At 43.7% G+C, this 21523-nt stretch overlaps 1 protein-coding gene across 1 annotated transcript in view; it reads left to right on the top strand.

Annotated features, from left to right (window-relative positions):
* FRMPD4 (FERM and PDZ domain containing 4) overlaps positions 1 to 21523 on the top strand; it is a 184226-nt gene that overhangs the window by 145678 nt on the left and 17025 nt on the right. The window contains exons 7-10 of the mRNA XM_073798905.1: positions 2246 to 2353; positions 7471 to 7602; positions 12646 to 12765; positions 18704 to 18840. Coding sequence (XP_073655006.1) covers positions 2246 to 2353; positions 7471 to 7602; positions 12646 to 12765; positions 18704 to 18840 — 497 coding nt within the window. The remainder of the gene's footprint in view (positions 1 to 2245; positions 2354 to 7470; positions 7603 to 12645; positions 12766 to 18703; positions 18841 to 21523) is intronic.

The raw sequence follows: 21523 nt of genomic DNA, 5'->3' as shown, positions 1-21523 counted from the left end.
AATATGCCTCTTTGAAACTTGCACCTATTTCTCCCCATTCTGCCAACTACGCATTCTTCCATATAACAGCCCATTCTATATTTTGAGAAGGGTTTCCCCTGAGGTTTTCCTTATCCAAAATAAAATGTCTCTGTTCTTTCAACTAATCAAAATGGAAAGAAGTTAAAATGATGGGAAAAGTTTCCTATATGCAATCAGGAGTGAAGAAATACTGCCCACACCTCCATCAATAGGTCTTGATAGGAATCATGATTAGTCAGGCACATAATTGATCTTCAAAATGAATGATGCAAACATTGATAGGATGCTTATTTTCAATTTTCCCCCCAAATATATAGCCTAGTATTTTTGGTTGTTAGCAAGCTACCGTCCAGGGTGCTCATATTTTTTGGACCTTTGAAATGCCACCTTTTGTTGTCGAGGTTTTGTTGTTTAAATAAACTCAAAGGGATAAAAATCTCATCCATGATATACTTGCTAAGGGCCACAGACTCTTCCCTGGGTGGTCCTGGATTTGAATTTGCAGATAGACGCCTGTGTATCCCGGGCAAGGCACTCATGGTGCCAAGTGTCTTCTGGCCAAAACTTGCTGACCTGCATCTGCCCCACTCGGAATCCAGGGGCTTAACTGGCCAGTCTACCAAACTGTTGTGATGTTTGTGGGATGGGGCCGAAGGCTGTGCTGCCCCATGTACATTTTAGCTGTGGCCTTGTCCTCCCAGTGGCCATGTCCCACCCCATCCCCTCTGCCCCCTTTCACACCACGGTCTCTTCTGTTCCTCTCGGTGAATCCCCATTGCTCTGGATGCAGAGTTACCATAATTATCATTTCAGAACAAGACTGTCCCAGTTTAAGGCTGTTAGTTCCAGTCCCAGAAGAATGACTATGACACAGAGGGTCGTGGGAAACTTACCTCATCTTTTCTCAAGCTTCTGAGCATGAGATTGGGCAATCAGTTTATGCATCTTTAGAGAGAATATGATTGCAGGAGCTGCTGTGGCAGCTTCCCCTTGTCCCTGGATAAAAAGCAGCTGGTGTGTGGGGACAGCTCTGGGGGTCGATCATCTCCTGCAGCATTCGCGGCCTCACCACAGGCCTGAGCGTGGCAGGGACATTCGGTCTGCTGTCTGGCCCTCAGCCTTTGTGACCGGCTTCCTTTCCGGTCTCCTCTTGCTTTTCTGAGTCGTTGTGTGGCCTTCCTTCTGGACTTGGAGCTGCACTAACTCAGTGAATTGGGCAGCAGGAAAGTCGTGTGTGAAGCCCTCAGGAGTAGAGAGGAGGGGAGGGGAGTCAGAGAAAGAAACAGGAAGCGAAAGGCATGAGACTGTTTCGGACATACTTAGGGACTGAATTCTCATGGACCAACTGTAGGACGGTAGCAAATCTCTGGCCATCTCCTCTCAGTTTCCTCATCTGTAAAACAAGGGACTTAACGCTTTCATAATTGCTGACTTCCCCTCCACTCCTGTGGCTTCATGACCAACCACGTGTTCATGGAACTCACCCAACTTGCCTTCCTGCTCCCCCTTTCGTCTCTCCCCACTTCCAGTTGAAGAGAAAATTCAAAGGAATGTGTGTCTTTTGTTTACTTTTGGTTGCGCTTCAAACATCTCTTTTTGACTTATTTTTAAGTTACCTGTTTGTTACAGACAGTGTTTTATTCTTTTAACACACTAACCCGTTCCTCATATATCCCCTTGGAGTTTGAGGAACATCTCTAAATGGGTTAAAAATCATTTCACAAAATTACTTTAAACTTGAAGCTTGTTAATGCTTGTGATTCGCCATCATGACCCCTGCCAACAGGCATCATGTGAAACATCGTCATTGCTGGTCTTCTTTCTGTTTAAGACATGCTGCTCTGCTAAAGTCTGGCCTTGTGGTCCCAAACATTGTGGTCTAATTACAAAGGTGTTATTTCTGTCATTGCGTTTTCTAGTGGGAAACCTTGATTTAAATTAAAAAAAAAAACTCATCTGATCGATCTTCTGACGGGAAAAGTTCTTTTAGTTGATTCAGCTGAGTTATTTGTAGCTAGAAGAGAAGAATTTTGCTATGAACAGCTGAACTCAGATATCACCAAAGGGATACTTTGGTTGGCCTTAGGGAGTTTGATTTTTTATTGTCTTATGCTGTGATTAGAATAAATTGCAGATATGTGCTGCTTCTACAAAGGGCAGAATCCTAATTCAACTGACTTACACCCCCTCCTCTTTTTTTTTTTTTTTTTTTTTTGTTAAATAGGAAACTGTTAAGGATAATTCACTTCTTTTTATGCCAAACGTCCTGAAAGTCTATCTGGAAAATGGGCAGACCAAATCGTTTCGCTTTGACTGCACCACCTCCATAAAGGTAAGAGGACCCGCTGAACCGTGTACCTGGACACTGCCAGGTACGGCGTGGAAGTCCCACTGTGACTCTTGTGCGGCTATACCTTCATTCAGAACTATCTGTTTATTTCTGAGATTTTTTTGGTTGTTTCCAAATAAGGTAGTGTGTGAATACTTAAACACAAACCCAAACAAAAAATTTAAACTAACAAGGTTCTGCTCTGCGTGTGTGTGTGTGTGTGTGTGTGTGTGTGTGTGTGTTGCAAAACAATATAATATGCTATCAGTCATGAGATACTAGGGCTAGTCATTTTAATACAGCTGAAAATTATTTAAAATAGTGTGACTGTCACCAAGAAGGCTTGGCACCCTGCCCAAAGCCAGCATGATTTCTCGGCCTTGCTATCCACGGAGATGATTAAGATGTTAGATGTTAATTGAGTATCTGCTACTTTGGTGTCCAGCAAAAAACAAGGGATAGAATAATGTAAAGATAACATTTACTTTCAATTGCTGTAACCAATTTCATGGAAATGATACATTAAAAAGGCAGAAATGAGGTGTACTTTTAGGAGAGGGGAGAAAAGGAAGAGTCACAAAGCAATCCTGTTATTTTAGAGCCACAGGTGAGTTCTACCTAATGAGTTCTCACCTGGTATAACAAAGCGTATGAGTTCTTTACCCCCATGTTTCCTTCCTGGGGAAGAAAAGTGCATATTCTCTATTTTATTGGGCAAAGGTGTGTTCAGAAATTGATTGCCCCCTAATGTTCTATCAGCCTAAAATAGGCTTTCTTCAAATGGCACAATAAAAAGGGTTTTATTGAGGTTAAAAAAAAAAAAGGGTACCTAGTGATGATCTGTACAATAATGTATCAAGAGAATATCAACTTTGTATTAAAAAACGCCTACCAATAGTCAACCTCTAATTCTCTTTTTTTTTTTTTTTTTTGCGGTACGCGGGCCTCTCACCGTTGCGGCCTCTCCCCTTGCGGAGCACAGGCTCCGGACACGCAGGCTCAGCGGCCACGGCTCACAGGCCCAGCCGCTCCACAGCACGTGGGATCTTCCCAGACCGGGGCACGAACCCGTGTCCCCTGCATCGGCAGGCGGACTCTCAACCACTGCGCCACCAGGGAAGCCCTAATTCTCATTTTTTAAAAATTAATCAGCATAGGCCTTATGAGTGGAATTATTTCCGCCAAGACCATCTCGCTGTGCATTCTTATTGCCACGATACCACAAGCAGCTTGTTCTGAATTGCTTGAAATAGGTCGTGATTTAGCAGGTAATAGAGCAGGCAATATTAGATTGATGAGGGACCATTTAAATTATCCTTAAATCATTCCAGATGAAATATTAACTTCCTTTGTACAAGACTGCTAATTTTAAGTGGTGATGACTGAAAAAGCCCTTTTCCTTTATTCCTACTCAAAATCAATTTATAGGGAGATGTTACTCCAAGTATTGATCAACTAACTTAGTGGTCAGCAAAGTTTTCCTGGAAAGGCCTGTAGAGTAAATATTTTATGCTTTGTGGGCCATTTGCTCTCTGTTGCAACTACTCAACTCAGTTATTGTCTCATGAAAGCAGCCAGAGGCAGGTGGGTTCAGGAGGTCCTTAAGACCACCCTGAGCTTTAATAATTCACTCGAAGCACTCACAGAACGCAGCACATTGGTATCCTCGCAGTTACAGGCAGAGAGCCCCCAGTCATCGTCCCCCTGGGGAGTCATGCCGACAGTGCTTATTTCTCCTAGCACTGGTGTGTGACAGTGTGCACAGGGTACTGCCAACCAGGGAAGTTCGCCCAAGCCTTGGTGTCCAGAATTTTTATTGGGGGTTGTCCACTTAGACACAGCTGCCCACCTGTGTGGCTGACCTTAGCACCCTGCCCCTCCAGAGGTGAGCTGATACCACATGGTCCATGGTCCCCACCATGAATCCCATCGTTAGCATAGACTATCCAGTGTAGCCCAAGACACCCCACGCCCCCCCCCTCAGTGAACAAAGACACCTCTATCAGGCAGGATACTCCAAGGGCTTAGAGGTTACCTCCCAAGAGCCAGGGGCAAAGAGGCAAACCTTTCTTCAGGCAAGACTCATCCTTTACTGTACAGATAATATGTGAATGAATGGCCTTGGGCAGATTCCAAACGAAGGGGCCAGGCTCTAGTTTGAAGACCCCTGACCTAACCCAAAAGAGCTACATTGTTTCAACTCCCTCTGGTACTGTGGCTTGTTCTGTGGTACCAACTGGTCAGAAAAGCTCCTTGCCATTGGAGCCCTTACCCATCTGAAGATATAGGTAAAGACTTGAATGCATTTCTTAACAGAAATAAATCTAAATTTAAAAGAGAGCCCTGTTGTTAATTCCCTCTGGCCTCTTTATTATAGGAACCCACCCCAGACTAAGTTTGATTTCCCTGAGGATGGCAGATGACAATGACAAGATGGGGAGCAATGCAAAGCGTCCACATGAAATTAAAGCTATCTTAGCTTGTGCCTCACAGCCTCATTATCACCAGAGATGCAGACTGGGAGGCGTAAACTGGAAATAGTATAGGTATGAAAGGGATATGATGCTGTTTAATAAAAATTGCCAAAATTCTTGCTTACAGAGGCACAATAGGAAAACACTATTGCTGGCACATGTCCTCCCTGGTGATTCAGGAGAATGTTTTATAAAATATGTGTTGCCACACAGAGGCTGGTTTTCTTTTCTCTTTTCTGGGTCTTGAGCAAAAATTATGAAACAGAATATTTTTATGAAATTCAGTATAGTCACGGAATTTCTGTTGAATGATTTTTTTTGGTGGTGGGTAGGTATGGGGATCTTTGTTTTAAAGGAGCCAGAGGAAATTGAAAATGGTCCACGGGGAAGAATCAAAACCCCAGAAAGAGCAATTAAAAAAAAAACTTCTGTGTATGGCCGGGTTTCTCTCCCTTGACATTGTCGATCCTTTGGACCAGAAAATTCCTTGACGCCAGTAGCGTCCCCAGCCCCGTTGTGACAACCAAAACTGTCTCCAGAAATTGCCAAGTGTTGCTCTGTGGGATTTTAGCATCTGAATATTAGTTATCTTTGAAGAGAGATCACTTACTAGTTTTCAAGTACATGAAAAAAGTAATGGTTGAGGACATTTATTTACATTGCAGTCCACTTGTGCTTGTGTATAGAACACCTTTCTGATCATAAATGTTTAATCCTGTGAAGGATTGCTGACAAAGCTTGCTCATTCTACCTTCCCCGGAGACTTAAAATAAAAGCTGATATATGTATATCATCATTGTCAACAAAAATAATCAATAAACAATCAATAATAAGACTAGAAAAGAGTTTTATTTCAGCCAAACTGAGGACTATAGACCGGAAGCCAGCTTCCCAGATTACTCTGAGAAGCTGCTCCAGAAAAGCATGGTTTTCAAGCACAGTTTTATATCTTGTCAGAAAAAAAGAACATTAAACAAGTCAGGAGTACATTTCTTGAGGATTTCAAAAAAACTAGAGCAGCACGTACACAGCGAGTCAGTATGACCTTGGCACCTGGGAAGGGAGTCTTATCATCGAAACAGGACCAGCATTGGTATCACAGGAAGGGAGCCATTTAATCTTTATTTTTAACGTGGACATTCTTGACTTGTGGTCAGTGTGCCCTTTTCTTTAATAATTAAGGCAGGGCTTCCCTGGTGGCGCAGTAGTTGAGAATCTGCCTGCCGATGCAGGGGACACGGGTTCGAGCCCTGGTCTGGGAAGATCCCACATGCCGCGGAGCAGCTGGGCCCGTGAGCCACAACTACTGAGCCTGCGCGTCTGGAGCCTGTGCTCCGCAACAAGAGAGGCCACGACAGTAAGAGGCCCGCGCACCGCAATGAAGAGTGGCCCTCGCTCGCCGCAACTAGAGAAAGCCCTCGCACAGAAACAAAGACCCAACACGGCCAAAAATAAATAAATAAATAAATAAATTTAAAAAATAAAAAAATAATTAAGGCAGATGTACAATGTTTGATAGGCCACAAACGGACTGTTCAAATTAGCATAAAATTCAAGTTAACTTGGGGCTTCCCTGTTGGTGCAGTGGGTAAGACTCCGGGCTCCCAATGCAGGGGGCCCGGGTTCCATCCCTGGTCGGGGAAGTAGATCCTACATGCATGCCACAACTATGAGCCCTTTTGCCACAACTAAGACCTGGTGCAGCCAAAAAAAAAAAAAAAAGTTCAAGTTAACTCATGCATAAGCCAGAATGACTTCCCCATACCTCATTATGTGAAAATTTCTGTTATCAATATGGTGCCCTAACTGTATGCCAAGCAGTGCTGTAATAAATGCTGTCTATGTATGAACTCATTTAGTCCTGGTATCTATTCTGAGGCAGGTATTATTATTATCCCCGGTTGACAGGGACACTAAGGTGCCTAGAAGTTAAGTGACTTGCCTTAAGCTGCCAGCTAATACGAAGTAGACTCAGGGCAGAAGCCAGACTCTTTCCAGAGCCCACGTTCCTCACGACTACCACGTGCTCTTACAGAGGGGTAGGCTAGGGGTCGGCAAACTTTTTCTGTAAAGGGCCAGATAGCAAATATAATAATTTAGGCATCACAGGCCACACAGCCTCCCCTGCCACCAAGTTCAGGTCTCCCCATGCAGAGCACGAAAGCAGCCAATACAGAAACAGATGAGCGAGACTGGGTTCCAGTAAAACTTATTTTACAAAAACAGGTGGTGGACTGGATTTGGCATGCAGGCATGTAGACCACTTTCAGAGGTGGTTTAATTGCCACCCCATTTAGAAGGAGGGGAACTGAGCCAACTACACTGCACAATCTGTTGCTAGGCTCTGTAAAGTGATTCGGTTACATATATATTCAGACTCTTTTCCCTTATAGGTTATTACAAAATATTGAGTATAGTTCCCTGTGCTGTACAGTAGGTCCTTGTTGGTTATTTTATACATAGTGGTGTGTGTATGTTAATCCCAAACTCTTAATTTATCCCTCCCCTCTTTCCCTTTTGATAACCGTGAGTTTGTTTTCAATGTCTGTGGGTCCATTTCTGTTTTGTATATAAGTTCATTTATATGTGGAATCTACAATACGGCTGCCTTGATTTTGATCGCATCTTGTCTGTTTCCTCTGTAAGGATGTCATCCTAACCCTTCAAGAGAAACTCTCCATCAAAGGCATCGAGCACTTCTCCCTCATGCTGGAGCAGAGGATGGAAGGAGCCGGAACGAAGCTGCTCTTGCTTCATGAACAGGAGACCCTAACTCAGGTGTGTGAATTATGCCCCCAGTGCCCGTGCTGCCCCTGACAGCAGAGGCTGCCCTGCCCAGCGCTCCCCTGTCCTTGAATCCTTTAAATACCTTCCCCACAGCCCTGGGCAGCCCCACTATAGGAAGCGCCGGCATTCATAACGGATTTTACACCTCAAGGTGATGTTTCCCTTTTGTCAATTTTTCATAGACTGTCAGTTGATCTCACAAACAGAATTGTCAAAGACTCAGCAGTGACTCATTGGGGATATGGCTCTGCAGAACTATATTTTATGTTATGGTCGTGACTTGTTCACCTGTTTTGATAATTGATCTCTAGAAACTATTAAAGGGAAATGCTTTCTGCAATTATTTAAATTAAGCCAAAATCATATTTCGTTCTTTTAAGTTCCGGGTACCTACCTCAGACTGTTTTTGGAAGCCTGAAATCCCTGCCCCATCGTGCCCACTGTAAATATGTGACCCACCAATGTGTCCCAGCTCCTGGTCACCAAGATGCCACCCCCATCTGTTCTCTGGGGAGACAAGCGGGTTGCTTGGCTGCTGAATTCAGCACAGCACCCTGACTTTCCTTGTGATTCCACACAAGCAGGGTCTTTGTTGGATGTATAAGGGATTTCAACAAATTCCTCTTATGTAGGAGAGTTCACTGAAGAGGGGAGCTTATGGAGGGGGGCGTGAGGGGACAACAGGAGGAGAGGCAGGGAGTCAAGTCAACCCCAGACGGATGGAGTAGCAGAAAGTGTCATCACGCTCAATTGCCTTTTGGTTGTCGCACAATTAAAAGCTACACGTCAGGTCCCGCAGATATCCCTGACTCTCTCAATGTAGTAAAACTCGATGCAATGAATTCGTTACGAAGTTATCATTTGTGTTCATTTCCTATCTCTAAACTTGACCTTTTATTTTTATCACGTTTAAATCTGCCTATTGATTTTTTTTTTTTTTTTTTTTTTTTTGCGGTACGTGGGCCTCTCACTGCTGCGGCCTCTCCCGTTGCAGAGCACAGGCTCCGGATGCGTAGGCTCAGCGGCCATGGCTCACGAGCCCAGCCGCTCCGCGGCATGTGGGATCTTCCCGGACCGGGGCACGAACCCGTGTCCCCTGCATCGGCAGGCAGACTCTCAACCACTGCGCCACCAGGGAAGCCCTACCTATTGATATTTTAAATCACATCTAATTGTTTATTATGTTAACCTGTGCCAAAACACTCTTAGAAACAGATGAGTTGTTTATTCTTTGTTATAGGGGAACAGCCCCTGATACACAGAATCCCACATGTGAAAGGTCAGTGTTTGGCTCCGAGTTCCTCCAGAAGCCAACCTTGAGACAAGGATTTGGATGTCAGTGGTTTATTTGGGAGGCGATATCAGGAAATACTGGCAGAGGAATGGGAGGGGAAATGGGAAAATGGGGACGCCAATAAAGAGTGTGTAATCAAGCCAGTTTCCACTGTGGGCAGCTGGAGCGCAATCCTGCTGGGGACACAGGGAACTAGCAGAGAACGTGCCTCAGAGGTATCCCACCCAAGGGCCTCGAGGGGGCTGGGGCTTCGTACGCTAACATCCTGTCCATGGTTGGGGGTGGGCGGCTCCTAAGGCCAACTGCTCCCTGGCTCTGCTGGTTTGCCCTGTGCTGGCAGATGGTCACAGGTGTTTGCAGTAAATAGCCTTCAGCTTGGAGCAGTAAATGCCAAGGGGATGTGGGCAGACAGCCAGTTACTATGAGTCTAAGGAAACCACCCACAACTTTTTGATATTTCTATTTCTACTTTCCCCCTGAACTTCTACCTACCACCCAGCCTTTATGGGAAAGCTTCATGCTGATTTAGCTGGACAGAGATTCTTTCAAAGTCTCTTCTGATGCTAGGTAACCATACCTTCTCATTCCGGATTGATTTCCAATTTTTAGACTTCTTTTAAAGCATTAGAGGAGGAGTTTCAACCCCCGGCTTTCTCTTCCATCAGGACTTTTGGCGCTGGCCACCCTCCTACTCCGCGGGCAGCAAGGTCAAAATTCCTTTTCCCTAAGGGCCAAGAATAATCCCCAGGTCTTTTTGCTTTACCTCCTCCAGTATCTCCTACTCAGAGCTTAATTTACTCTCCCCTACTGGCCTTTTTAATTAGCGTGCTGGTGAAGCCCACCTGCAATTCTTTTCCCAGGAGACCCTGGCTACAGGCTCCTGCTGCAAAGCCTGCCGGGAGTTGTAGTCCCTCGGGTCCAGGCCACGCGTGGGAATGCGTGGGGCTGGTTGAGGCGGGGGGACGGGGGCCTGGTGTGGTAGGACTCATAAAGGGCCAAAAATAAATGTAATGATGCCTTAAAAAAAAAAATTAGAGGGATTCCCTGGCAGTCCAGTGGTTAGGACTCAGCACTTTCACTGCAGTGGCCCGGCTTCAATCCCTGGTCAGGGAACCGGGGCGGCTCCGCCAAAAAAAAAAACCCAAAAAACAAAACAAAACAAAAAACTTAGAAGGAAACAAAAAGCCTCTAACAATGCTTCTTCCCTTATCTTTCTAGAAGAGGCTTTGTTTTGTCTTTAATCAGAACGAAAAGCAAAGTGCTAAAACTCAAGTATTGTCTCTAGAAAACTGATTGTTTAAATATCCTGAAACAAACCAGCTATATGCCTTTGAATTCAATACGTATGAAAAATTTGACCCATGAAATATTTATAGGCATGATAGAACTGGGGAGTAAGTATAAGGAATTTGTCCAATAACAAAAATTATTTTAAAACATTTAACTGTGATGAAAACTGCCAAGGAACTTTTAAGCGACTCTACCTGAATTTCTGGCAGTTTGACACTAAACTTCTGTCTAGAAAGTAACGTTGTTATTACATACTACTTAAAGTTTCCAAGAAATTGTTTTTTTGCTTGTTTTAGAGACTGTTATTCTCCTGGACTGCCATTTCTAATGAGTCTAAAGCATGTTTTTGCATTACATTCATTTATTTCCCAAAACTAGTGTAACCTACTAATGATAAAAATAAACTCAAGGAGGCTTATGGAAAATTCAGGACAGATTCTAACCTGTAATTAAAGGAGCCGGAGATAAGATGATCTCTGACTTTCTGACATCAGACAGGACCTTCTGACAAAACACCATTATGTCACTGTGACACTCATCAGCAGCCCTGCCAGCAGCCCAGGTCTCTTAGAGTCCCACGCATCCTTCTTCCTGGTTTGCTTTACCGTCAGCCAGTGATGAGCAGCCCGGATCCCATGGGCTCCTGACTTCACTCAGCTTTGCAATCCTGCCCACAGACAGGAAGCTGGTTCAGTGTACTGCTTCTCAGGATGCCCAGTATACCTTTAAACGTGGGATGTGTTTTCCCCTTGAAATTCTTCTATATAACAAAGTTAGCAATGTAAACTCTCAGAATGTGTGTGTGCATGCGCACTCCGATAACTCAGTAAAGCTATTACTATTTTATTTCGATTTTTTTTTTTTTTTTTTGACTGCACTGCGTGGCTTGTGGGATCTCAGTTCCCTGACCAGGGATTGAACCTGGGCCACAGCAGTGAGAGCCCAGGATCCTAACCACTAGGCCACCAGGCAGCTCCCTATTTTGAACTTTTAAATTGCAGTTCACGAACATTTTTATTTTGCCAGGTTTGTCCCCTGCATAAAAGTAGTTACAAGTACATGAAACTGCATGCAAGCGCATTAAAAAGTATATCCAGGGGCTTCCCTGGTGGCACAGCGGTTGAGAGTCCGCCTGCTGATGCAGGCGACACGGGTTCGTGCCCCAGTCTGGGAAGATCCCACATGCCGCGGAGCGGCTGGGCCCGTGAGCCATGGCCGCTGAGCCTGCGTGTCCGGAGCCTGCGCTCCGCAACGGGAGAGGCCACAACAGTGAGAGGCCCGCATACCACAAAAAAAAAAAAAAAAAAAAAAGAACATCCAAGTGCACAAAACTACAAGTAGAACAACTGTGTGGGTTCCTGCTGCATGGTTTTAGTTTCATCGCACTGACCTCTTTAAGGGAAATTGAAGAAGCTTTTACCTTCTTTTTTTAATCTTTTTTTGTTTGTTATTTTTTTACTTTTTTTCTTTTACCTTCTTTCTTGAAGTCCAGTGTCTTTCATTCATTCAGCTGTGTATGAAGCACCTACCGTTCATTGATTGATTCCCCTTTGTTGCAAAAAGAATTAAGAAACTTAGACCTAGTAGTTGGCACATACTGTGCTGGGGAAAAGGAAAGCGACTCAGAATGATCCATGGTCCTTAACCCTGAAGGACCCGTGGTGTATTCTAAGCCCCTTTGAACAATTTGGACAAATCATAATAGCAGAAGTTTGGGTAGTTTGGAAACCTGAGGACTCCAAATTTAGTGAACGGGCCAAAACTTCTGTCCTCCTGCGTTCCAGTTGGATGTCATCCAAGTTGCCACTGTCATGCTTTCATTGCTACCATCCTTCTGGAGTCTAATTGAGGAAAAAACCCACAGCAGTGTTACACAGTAATAAACTGTAGTGACCAGTCTCTGTGCTCCTATCCCCGGGTCCCCTTCTGCGCCCCCTACCCCCAGCCTTGCTTGAGTGTGTGACTGTCACGACAGCCAGCATCTGCAGATCTTCTTCAGAGGACTTCCCTCAGACTGCTGGCGCCCATCCTGTCCATACCTGGAAAGTCACAGCCCCCTGGGACAGCCCGAAAGCAATGATTTACCTGTGATCCCAGAGGCTCCGTGGTGTAAGTTTCCCACCAGAGTCTCCCTCAGGACAGCCTGTAGCCACCCCTGCTGGGCTGACCTGAGCAGGTTCCTCTCCTGTCTGACCTGCTTCCCCCACTCCCTCACTGGCCTCTCCTGGGAGCAGTTCCTTATTGAAGTCCCTCATTTCAGGGACTGCTTTGGGGGAACGTGACCTAGGTCACAGGTATGTGCAGTGTTCAGGGAATGAGTATGTATGACAAATACTAAAAGAACCTCAACCGCTTCCTTCCTCAGTGTCCAAAGAAAGCTGCCTTTGCTTCTGCCCCTCAGCCCTTTCTGCCGGCACTGAAGGATTCTTGTCATTGGTCTGCTCTTCTAGGTGACCCAGAGGCCCAGCTCGCATAAGATGAGATGTCTTTTCCGAATTAGCTTCGTCCCAAAGGATCCAATTGACCTTTTAAGGCGAGATCCAGTTGCTTTCGAGTATCTGTATGTTCAGGTATGTGAGAACCAGGGCATGTTTCATATTAACATTGTGGGATGAATTAACTGTGGGGTTTTCTCCCCTGAATTCTTTAGTTTGGGATCTTCTCTCTCTTCGTCCCTCAGCCCAAGCTCAATGTATTATAAAAGAATTCCATGGTGCTTTTTTCTTATTGTAGTATAGCTGATTTACAATATCATGTTAGTTTCAGGTGTACAGCACAGCAATTCAGTTATGTTATTTTTATATATATATATATATTCTTCAGATTCTCTTCCCCTATAGGTGATTACAAAATATTGAGTGAGGTTCCATGGTGCTTTTTAAATTTTCACTTTTGATTTTGAAATAATTTCAGCCTTATGAAAAAGATGCAAGAGTAGTAAATGAGCTCTTTGATATCCTTTACCCAGATTCACCAGTTGTTACCATTTCACTACATTTACCCTATCTTTAGTGTGTGCGCACGTCCTCCCCTTCCCCCATCACACACGATTTTTTTCCTAAACCATATGAATGTCAGGTACCAAAACCATGCTCATTTACCCCGAAATATGTCAGTATATTTTCTAGTAATGAGAACATTTTCTAATATAATCATTATACAATTAACCAAATCGGGAAATTTAACACTGATCCATTTCCATTATTGGATCTACAGTCTGTGTCCAAATTTTGCCCATTGTCCCAAAAAGGTCCTTTATATCAATTTTTTCTAGGATAGGATCCACTCCCGGATCTCATTTTGCATTTAGTTGGCATGTTACTTTAGTCTTCTTCAGTCTGGAGCATGCCTCAGCCTTTCTTTGACTTTCACGACCTTGACAGTTTTGCGGAGTGCTGATCAGTTATTTTGTAGAAACCTCTCGATTTGGGTTTCTCTGGGGTTTTCTCATGATCAGATTGAGGCTCTGCATTGGGGGCAGAACAACAACATGAATGACTCCATGCCCTCCTTAGTGCATCGTATCAGGAGGCATGTGATGTCATTTTGTCCCCTTCATGGTAAGGTTCACACTGACTCTTGTCAACATTCATACTAATTGATGTTCTCCAGAAGTTACCACTTTTCCTTTTATAGTTAATAAGTAATTTGTGGAAAGTCACTTTGCAACTCTCATTATCCTTTTATCTGTTCATTTTAGTATTCGTTGATGATTCTTGCCCAAATATTATTGCGATGGTTGAAAATGATGATTTGTCTAATTCTATTATTTCTTCTTCAGTTATTTGCTGGCATTCTCCTGTAAGAAAGAGTTTTCCCTTCTTCTTTATTTACTTATTTTGTTTATTCATTTATTTGGTGCTTAGATTGTTCTGAAATACCGTGATATTCATTGTAATGGAATTATTCATTTCAAGGCAGTAAAACTTTAAGAAGATATATCTTTTTGCAGACTGTCTATATCTGATTCTGGGATATAATTTTCAAAAAGCAAGACTTCCAGAAATGAGACGCTTTGCTGTTTATCCCAGGGATAAGGGAATTTATCTGCTTGATATTTAGGCGATGTTCCTATATTTCTCTATAACTGCTTCCCATTACTCTTACTTAAATTCCCAGTATAATCACATCAAACAGTAAGAGCCCACTTACCTAATGCTTAAGCATCTACATTAGAATTACTCAAAGAGGTTGTAAACCTTAATGTAACCTTCCCCCACAAAGAAAGGAGAAAACGCAAGAGTAAGGCCAAAAAAATGCTCTCTTTGGCTGGGGGATATCTGTATAAGCCAAAGGTTGCTGGAGCCCTAAGTAAGAAATAAAAAGCAAAGAACGTAGGAAAAAGAAAAATAGAAGAAACATTTGTTAACTCTGGGTAGTTGATATACTGACTGGTATTTGTTTTACTATTCTCAGTATTTTCTTGTATATTTCAAAGCCTTTGTAATCTTTAAAAAGTTGGGTGTGAAAAGAAAACAGAAGATGGCAGAGAGATGTAGACAAGATAGATGTCAGAGATTAGGAACAGTAACATAAATTAAACGGCAATAAGCCGTGGAGAACAGAAATTAAGTGGGAGGAGAAAGAAGCAGAACATACTAGAACATTCCAGCAGATGGGGGCACTCAGGGAAAGGCCTGTTAAATGTTCCCCACTTCAGTGGTCTTTGGAGGAGACTGTGGTATTTACAACTCAGAAGGATAATTAGTGTTTATGAAGATAACCCGGAGTCATCCGAAAAAGGCAAATCGTGCCCATATACCCTGTTTATCAAATAAAGAAATGTGCACTACACTTCACTCCGTTTTCTACCCAGAACAATGAACTTAAATGTTAAACTTTGGTTATCTGGGTTACAATATCCCCTGTTCCCCCAGAGGCCAGGTAACCCAGACCTGACTGCACGGGACAGCTTGATTCTCAGCTGATCTGTTACTGCATCTTCCCATATTCCTTCTGAGAACCAACCCGGGGCTCTGCCACGGCAACTCATGTCACGTGCTATGTTTTTAGCTTGTTAGTTGCAAATAAGTAGTTACAGGTGCCGATCAGCGTGTGGCTGTAGAGCGCGAGATGCATTCAGTTGTCATTCTCTATAATTATATACTCATCCCATTAACAAGATGATGCTTTAAAGCCATTTACTTGGCTTCTGTTTGCAACATCACAATTCCATTGCATTTCTAAAAGAAGAGCCCGGTTGCGTTTGTCTTGGGGAGGAGAGACCTTTTAAGTAGCCGGGAGTAGTGCTAAGCGCTTAAGGTGTTTGCTCAAATCTAATGCAGTTCATGGAAATCTTTCTTATTCAAAAGACACATCTTTTCTACCTGTGGGACTGTCCTGAGAACAGGAAAACCTGTCCGGGGCTCTTGCCCTGGGACTAGCTGAAGACCGAAGACATTTCTGCTTTCCCCGCTTGGGTGTTGCACAGGTGGTGGATTAGCTATCCCTTCAAGGAGTAGCCAGCACTGGGGGAGGAAGGGGGGAGCCATGTTACGGTGGGCGATAGCGGCCAAAATTAACCTACCATCATCTCATATATCCTCCACTGAGAATAGGCAATGAAAATTTCTTGGACTCAGACCCTCTGTCTCAAAATGCCTTGTATCACAGAACGTGCAGTAGGTCTAAAATTACATATCTGTGTAGCGTATGTCAGTGGGCCTGCGAATGGTGCTGTGTCCGAGTGTTGATTTTAAGGTACTAAAAAGATGCAATAAAATTAGCCTGGAGAACAAGAGAGGAAACAGAAACAATGTCTATCACGTTACACAGACAAAAATCAATTCTGCCTAGTGGGCTCTTAATGAGGGCAGTGGCCATTGACAAGCCATGACAATGACCACAGAGGTTTCGATAGTGATAATATATAAGAATCTCCTAGCCATTAATGGACCATGAAGTATTTTACAGATTTCAGCATATATAATAACAGTAAACCCTAATAATCCAGACTGTTCTGTTTCATAATTATAATAAGCTGTGCTGACATTTAGCTGTCCACTGTCTATTAAAACAACGATGGTTAAACCAATTGGTAAACAGGATGATACGGCTACAAAATGTTTTCAAACACTTTAGCAGTACTGGTTTCCTTTTTAATATCTCACATATTCATTATAAATGAATTTTTGTAGGTCTAAAGCGGAGTCTGTTGAGACCTCTGTTTAGCAAAACAATGACCGCCATTTGTGTGTATAAGTATATTTTAAATAATGTACTTGAGAGTAATAAATGCATAATCTGTACCAAAAATATATATAAGTCAGACATCACACTAGTTCTCCGGGATCAGTCTGAACTAATTATATAATGTAATTAAGTGACTAATCACCTTGACAAAAGAATCCACTCAGAAGTCTGGTTAAATACAGGGTATAGCAGGAGTGGGAAAAAACAACGGCAGTCACAACTCTGAGGACAAGAGATAGTGATGAGTCACCTTTATAAAGCACATTCCATTTTATGAAACATCCTTGCAGGTATGCTAGCAATCTTGAGAGTTCGCTGTTGTTAGCCCATTTTTTTTTCCGATAAGAAAACTGAGACTCAAGAGAGATGAAGTGTCACATCCAAGGTCATTTGATTGGCAGTTGACAGAGCCTAGGATCCAACTTGGAGCTTTTGTCTCTAAATTCTACGCTAAAATCCTGTTTCAAATCTGTCATGCAATAGCAGTCCTACAAGAAAGTGATCTGTCAAAATGGTTTATCGAAAAACTGGTTCTTCGAGTGCGTGTTATGGCCTGGCACTTTGCCAAGAGACTTGCCCACCCTCATCCCTCACAAGACTATAAAATGACCCTATCTGGACCCTCAAACCCCCGGTACCCCATTGTGGACAACCCTGGGCTCTTGGAAATAACTGGTAAACCCAAGACTAGCAAAACAAAATGGCAGCTTCCCTCAGAGCCACCCTGTCTCCTGCCTCTAATCAGACCCACTTCCAACAGGAGTACAGTGCAATCCAGATAGATGTAGGATTTTAAGGAAAAACGAAGGTGGAAAACCATGTGAAGGACGGAGGGAAGGGAATGTGGCTTCACTCTTGGGGGTGAGGGATGGGCTGAGAGGCAGGCGCCCAGAGCAGGCAGGTAGGGTCCCAGGGGGATGTATCTGAAGGGCAAATACTGTATGCAGAAACCGTATGGGGTACATGTTCCCATTTAGTAGAATCAATACATGAAGTGGTCGTAAAGGTACTTAGCTCAGAAAGGAGCCAAACAAATCCTGATACGGTTTTTCATCTGAAATCTTTTGAGGACAAGGCAAAGAATAAAGAAGGGAGAAAGAGGCTAAATATATTTTCTAGCCCAAGAACCTAGTTTCCAATAACGAAAATAAGTAAACACACATGCAGAATATACTTAAGCAGCACCGTGCTTCCCATCAACGTTTGGCTCAGTGTTTGCTCCGTGCAGGAGTGAGAATGGCGCCCTCAGACCCTTCACTTGTGGTCCTGGAGGGCTTGACACGTTACAGTACCCTCTCAGCCCCTCTTCAATCTGATGCTCACCCCAAACCCTGTGAGGTAGGTGTCACCCTTTTACATGTGAACAAACTAAAGCCGAGAGACTCCCTCAAAGTCTCAGTGGGGGCAGTCACCACTGGAACGGACTGACGATTTCAAGAGCCACCCTCCACTGAGTGCGCCAAGGCGCTGTGGCAAAGCGTGCATCTCAGCTCATCCTCACCACCCTCTCCACTCCGGCCAAGTCGTTGGTATGAATCCCCATTGCACAGATGAGTAAACTGAGGCTGCAAGAGCGAAGTAAACTGCTTGAAGTTTATGCACAGAGGTAGCCATTGGTAAAGCCAGGACCCCGAGGCAGGTGTAGGTCCAGAGCTGCTGCTCTCCATCACCTTGCTCATTCTACCTCCCCGAAACCGCTCTGGATGATAGCAAGAGGGTGACATTGATGATGACAGCTCTAAACATGTATGAGTGCTTCCAATTTACCGGATGGAATTCTGAGGGCTTGTTAACTCACTTAATCCTTGTCACAACCCTGCGAATGGGAAGTATTATCCCCAACTTAAAGAAGAGGAAACGGAGGCACAGAACAATTAAGGGCCTTGCCCAAGGTCACACGGTGAAAGTAGGGAAAGGGGATTCTTTCCTCTTAAAGTGGAAAAAGAGAATTGGAACCCAGGATTCCAATCCCGGCAGCCTAGCTACAGAAGCCACATCATGCTACTAGGGCTTCACGTGTCCAGTCGTGGCACCTGTGTTTGGAAATTCCATTCCTAAATTTCTCATTATTTTTACAAGAAGCTAAATATTTAAATAGCAGCTCGCTCGTGATGATGTTGAATGTTTGTGTGGTCTCTGTGTTTGTGCGTGCGCTTAAATACTGACTCGTTCCAAGCAGCGGTGAAAATGTTTCCACATTTGGCTCCTTGCCTTGGAAGTGAAGGTGGGACAGTGGGGAAACGCCTGTCACCTGTCCCTCTAAGGCAACGCAGTGCATCCTTTGACAAGCTGCGCCCTCTGCTGGTCTCTTTTCAGAGTTGTAACGACGTCGTTCAGGAGCGGTTTGGGCCGGAGCTGAAATATGACATCGCCCTGCGGCTGGCGGCGTTGCAAATGTACATCGCAACCGTGACCACCAAGCAGACGCAGAAAATCTCCCTCAAGTACATTGAGTAAGTGTTGACTCTCGGAGCCATTTCGGAGACAAAGATGTTGCCTCCTTAATGCCCAAGGGTATTTTTGATGTGTATGTCTATTTCCAAAATTGATGTCGTTTGTGGCAGAGCATGTGTTAACCAGAGGCAAAATATATGAATACTCTGTTCATGTTCGGTGGAAGACACCATTTCTTACCTAGTCCACCTTTAGAGAATTGTGGTTAAATTGAGGGTCACATTTAAAATGAAGCATACATTTTTAAATTCCTAAATGAACTTGGTTCTAAAGCAAGCTTTGGTCTCAGCACTCTTCAGACATTAAGCTGTTTGATTCCCAAAACCTCCCTATGAAGTCAGTAGGAGTGTAGCTCCGTTTGACAGATGAGCAAGCCGAGGCACAGACGGTTAAATAACTTGCCTGAGTCACACTGGCTATTAACTAGAGGGGGTAGGATTCGAACACAGGCGGTGGGACTCCACATCGTGCTATAGGTTGTGTGATCATTTGAAGACCTGTGTTTAGAAAATGCTGTGCATAACCAGAGATTACTTTTAGATGATCAAAATGCAGTATACAAAGTAATTCTTTGAGTCCTAATCAGGAAGGATGGTAGTTGTAATAAAGAACTGCGACAGCGTGGGAAAGGATGCCACACAAACTTTGTTTCATGAATCAAATGCTGTTTGGAAAATAAATGCCTTCTCTTGCTGAATATGGCATTTACAACAGCAGTATACTACCTCTTTAGCCAGAAAAGATCCCCTCTTGTTAGAAAAAAGCAGTTTATGTTGCCTTCAGTTGACGAGCTTATATAAGAGTCATCCTTTAAAAGAGAACCCTCTGTCTCCCAGTCTGTATGCTTCCTGTTGGAAGGTGATCCAACAGCCTAAAGCAGCCACCATTTTCTTAATCCTGGCAGCTCTAATGCTAAGAAAAAAGAAATACTCATGTTTCAAAGTTTATGGTGGGGCTGAAGCCTCATCTCCATGTAACACTACAGGCCTTAGCGTCTGCTCTGTCTCCACCTCCAAGTGGCATATGGCTGACTAAAACTCCACATCCCAGAGAAGCTTCCCGTGGGCTGCCTGTAAAGCCTTTCTGGGTTCCCCAGCGCCAGGTCGTCCCCCACGGAGTGAAATGGTTTCTTCTCGATGGGTTTGCAAGCCTGCGTTTGGGAAGATGAGAGCTCCAGGTTGCTGACCCCCAGTGCCCCTGATCTTTCCACTCTCCGTTCTCCTGTCACTGCCTGGGGACAGATCCTTGTGTGCAGTTTGAGAAGCCCAGGCCTTCCAATCTCAGTGCACTCCTTTTTGCAGATGGTTTGTCTCTTTCTCTCTTGCCACACATGCCAGGACTGGAGCCCGAGAGAGATTCGGCTCACAAAGAGGTCTCGCGCTTGAGTGGATCCATTCACACCCTCATCCATTCCCCTTTCTGAGGATCTTAGGAACAGATGAAACTGGATCCCACTTGAAAAGTTGGCCTGCACAACTTGAGATGATTTTCAGACAACCGAAATGCATTTCTGTTCCTACTTTCTGTACCCACATTTTACCAGGTTGAGTGTGGTACAATCAAAAACTTCCAGAGATAACTAGCTTGCCTAAGAATCCTGCAGAGTCTATGATGATTAATTAATGTTCTCATTAATTCATTCATTCACCCAACAAACGTTCATTGAACATTTTATGTGATACAATAATTCCCCTCCATACAAACGAGTTCCGTTCCGAGAGCGCATTGCTAAGTCCAGTTTGTTCCTAAGTCCAACAAAGTTAGGCTAGGTACCCAACTAACACAATCGGCTATATAATACTGTATTATAATAGGCTTATAATACTTTTCACACAAACAATACATAAAAAACAAACAAACACAAAAATAAAGAAAACATTTTTAATCTTACAGTACAGTACCTTGAAAAGTACAGCAGTCCAGTACAACAGCTGGCATACTTTTGCGGCTGGCATCTAGTGAACAGGCAAGAAGAGTTACTGACTGCAGGAGGGAGAGGAGGTGGGAGATGGTAGAGCTGAAGGATCGTCAGCAGTAGGACACGGAGGGCCAGCTGCCATTTCACTCACGCCCGACGTTGATGTGAACGCATGTTTGCATCTTTGAAAGTTTGCAACTTGAAGGTTCCTATGTAGGGGACTTACTGTCTTTATACTAAGAGAAAAGAAAATATTGTAAATTATAATCTTAACCTTTGAAGAATTTGTGATCTGATTATAAAGACAAGACATAGAATGAAAAGTAATGATGTAAAATAATGATACAAGTAGAATTACAGGGTACCCCGTAAGGAGTGCCAAATGATGGGTAAAAATAGTAAGTACAAGTTGAGGAGAAGGAGAAGGAAGAAAGCAGTGATCACAAAGAAACACCATCTTAACTAGTGAAAAGGGTGTGAATGGTCAAGTGGGGGAAAGCTGTCTTCCTACCCTTCTTTAGAGAGGATCTGGAGCCGGAGAAATAACCAGAACCTTCTCGAAAGTCTTCACATAATTTAGAAGATTCTGGTTGGGCACATGACCAATCAGGATAAATTTCCTAGAATTCAAAATATGGAACCTTCCTAGGATAGGGTTGTAGTCACTGTTGGGAACATGGGCTCTTGGCAAGAATATACTAACCCAGGCCCATTTGTTGTTTTTTTTCCTTGTATATCCACACCTATGAGTGATGTTTGCATCT

The sequence above is a fragment of the Tursiops truncatus genome, chromosome X (genome assembly GCF_011762595.2).
Source record: "Tursiops truncatus isolate mTurTru1 chromosome X, mTurTru1.mat.Y, whole genome shotgun sequence".
In the NCBI taxonomy this organism is placed as follows: Eukaryota; Metazoa; Chordata; class Mammalia; order Artiodactyla; family Delphinidae; genus Tursiops; species Tursiops truncatus.
Note: the sequence above shows the minus strand (reverse complement) of the source record. Positions and strands in the feature narration are given on the sequence as shown.